This window comes from Limulus polyphemus, unplaced genomic scaffold, assembly GCF_000517525.1.
Source record: "Limulus polyphemus unplaced genomic scaffold, Limulus_polyphemus-2.1.2 Scaffold8429, whole genome shotgun sequence".
NCBI classification, from domain to species: domain Eukaryota; kingdom Metazoa; phylum Arthropoda; class Merostomata; order Xiphosura; family Limulidae; genus Limulus; species Limulus polyphemus.
Genome location: NW_013674039.1, coordinates 6,043 through 8,234, shown reverse-complemented (window position 1 = coordinate 8,234; position 2,192 = coordinate 6,043). Strand labels below are relative to the sequence as shown.

General features: G+C 25.9%; 1 protein-coding gene across 2 annotated transcripts in view; it reads left to right on the top strand.

Annotated features, from left to right (window-relative positions):
• The window catches only part of LOC106475340 (eukaryotic translation initiation factor 3 subunit I-like), a 24,426-nt gene extending 22,461 nt beyond the window's left edge, over positions 1 to 1,965 (top strand). The window contains exon 9 of one of the 2 annotated variants that reach the window (XM_013936028.2): positions 1,826 to 1,965. In XM_013936028.2, coding sequence (XP_013791482.1) covers positions 1,826 to 1,907 — 82 coding nt within the window. In that variant the 3' untranslated portion in view covers positions 1,908 to 1,965. Of the gene's footprint in view, positions 1 to 1,649; positions 1,732 to 1,825 lie in introns of those variants that run through there. The other variant, XM_022379477.1, reaches the window with a different exon arrangement.
• Positions 1,966 to 2,192: the final 227 nt, after the last annotated feature.

Here is a 2,192-nt window from a genome sequence, read left to right as displayed (position 1 = left end):
GAATGCAGTTTCATGTTACAATTTGAAGTCATTCTAGAAGAAAAAAAGGGTAATTTAAATTTTTTTTGGTAGTTATGAGGTTGGTAAAATTGACAAACCTTGTATAGAGTTAGGGTAGAGAAAATAACAGATAAAATACAGATAAAGTTTTACTGAAAATAAACATTTGAAATGTATTTAGGAGGTTTTAGAGATTACACAAATAAAATTTTAGATTTTTAAGGTGAAGAAAAGTATTTTTAATCATAACATGAAAATCACCTTGCACACAGACTAGTCAAATAAAATATTCGATATATTCACAAACAAATTATTTTTAGTCTATTAAAAATACTTCACAAAAAAAGTCTGATTTTTTGTATGTGAAAGACTTATAATGTTTATTGAAAGTCAGCCAAATTTTGTGAAGATATACACATTATATTAAAAGTTAGTATCAAAACTATAAACACTTTAAATGAGTACAAAGAGGTCACGTGGTCGGTCAAATTAACCAAGCCCATGTTGAGAGAGAGTTAAGACGGTAACAGAAATATTAATTTCAAATATAAAATCTCTACTAATTAAACACAGAGGTTAAACAATAAAGTAGAAGATTAAATACAAAATATTAATCCTATTTTACCTTTACTCCAAACACCAAATGATAGACAAGTTAAATGAATATTTCTTTCTCCTATAGATTATGAATTGATGGATTTTTTTTCTTTAGAAACATTTCTTCACATAATTATATTAGACAGTTTTGGCAAGTAAAAAGAAAATTCAAATTTGTCACTTCCATAAACACTTACTAAAAATTGGAAGATAATAGAAAATTCTGCAAATTGATTTTAATTTTATATATTTTTCTTAAATTAAATAAGAAATCTATAAATATAAAACAAATTCTTGGCATACAATCATGATATTTATGTAAAAATCAGTGTGAAAGTATTTATGTTATGTTTCATTTATAAACTGACAAGATACAAGTCCTGGCTCTGGTGAGTTAGTGTTCGTTTTTTTTGGTATTTCATAAATATAAATTGTGAACTTATTATTTTTCACCAAATATTTTGTTACCAGTTATATTTTGTAGTTACTCGACTATGGTGAAAGATGGTGCAAAGACAGATTCATAAAAAAAGTTCTTTTGGTGATTGTCATAATAACATGCTTGCATAATATTATACAGTGTTACATAATTATGTTTTAAAATGGTTGTAGACTGTTGAGATGTCACATTGTAAGCCTTAAGAATAAGCTTATTAATTATCTTAATATTCAGTTTTAAATAATATACTTCAGTGTCTGATAGGGAAGAATTTTCGATTTGTAAAACAACAGGATAAATCTACCAATATAATTACTAATTTCTGGATTATTAATAGTGATTACATGTACCAATATGTCAAGGAATATGATTCTGAGTTTGTAAAATTATTTATAAATTTATTTTCATAATAATAAAGATGTAAATTAACTACACAATTTGAATAATTAACTTCCATCAGTACCTATTGCCAAAACGTTTGTGGCTTATTTAAATAATTATATACATACATACGTGTATATTTGTATAAATAGATATATATATGATACATGGTGTAAAATTAAATTATTATCATAAAACTATTAGAAAGACTGTTTTTTATCATATTTTACAGCTACAGCAGTGGTGGAGAAGATGGATATGCTAGAGTTCATGTTTTTGATCCTCTGTTCAACTAAACTGTTGTTTATCATATTTTACAGCTACAGCAGTGGTGGAGAAGATGGATATGTTAGAGTTCATGTTTTTGATCCTCTGTTCAACTAAAATGTTTTTTATCATATTTTACAGCTACAGCAGTGGTGGAGAAGATGGATATGTTAGAGTTCACGTTTTTGATCCTCCATACTTTGATTTTCTATTCGAATGTTAATTCCTCTGAGCTGTAGTGTGGTGAATTGTAAATCAGTTAATAAAGAAAAACTAAACTATTTTACTGTTGTTAGTAGAATTTTTTATAAAGTAACTAGTGAGGTGCCACTAAAACACAAAAGGAGATGAATATTTGTTAACAAAACATATTTTAGCATTTTATTAAAAAGAAGTCAGTCTACATTCATGAAATATATTTTTTCTATTGTCTTTGGGAGATTTGCTGCATTAAGAGAGAGAATTGAACAAGAATTTTATAATATTTGTAAAAAGTATGATTAATATT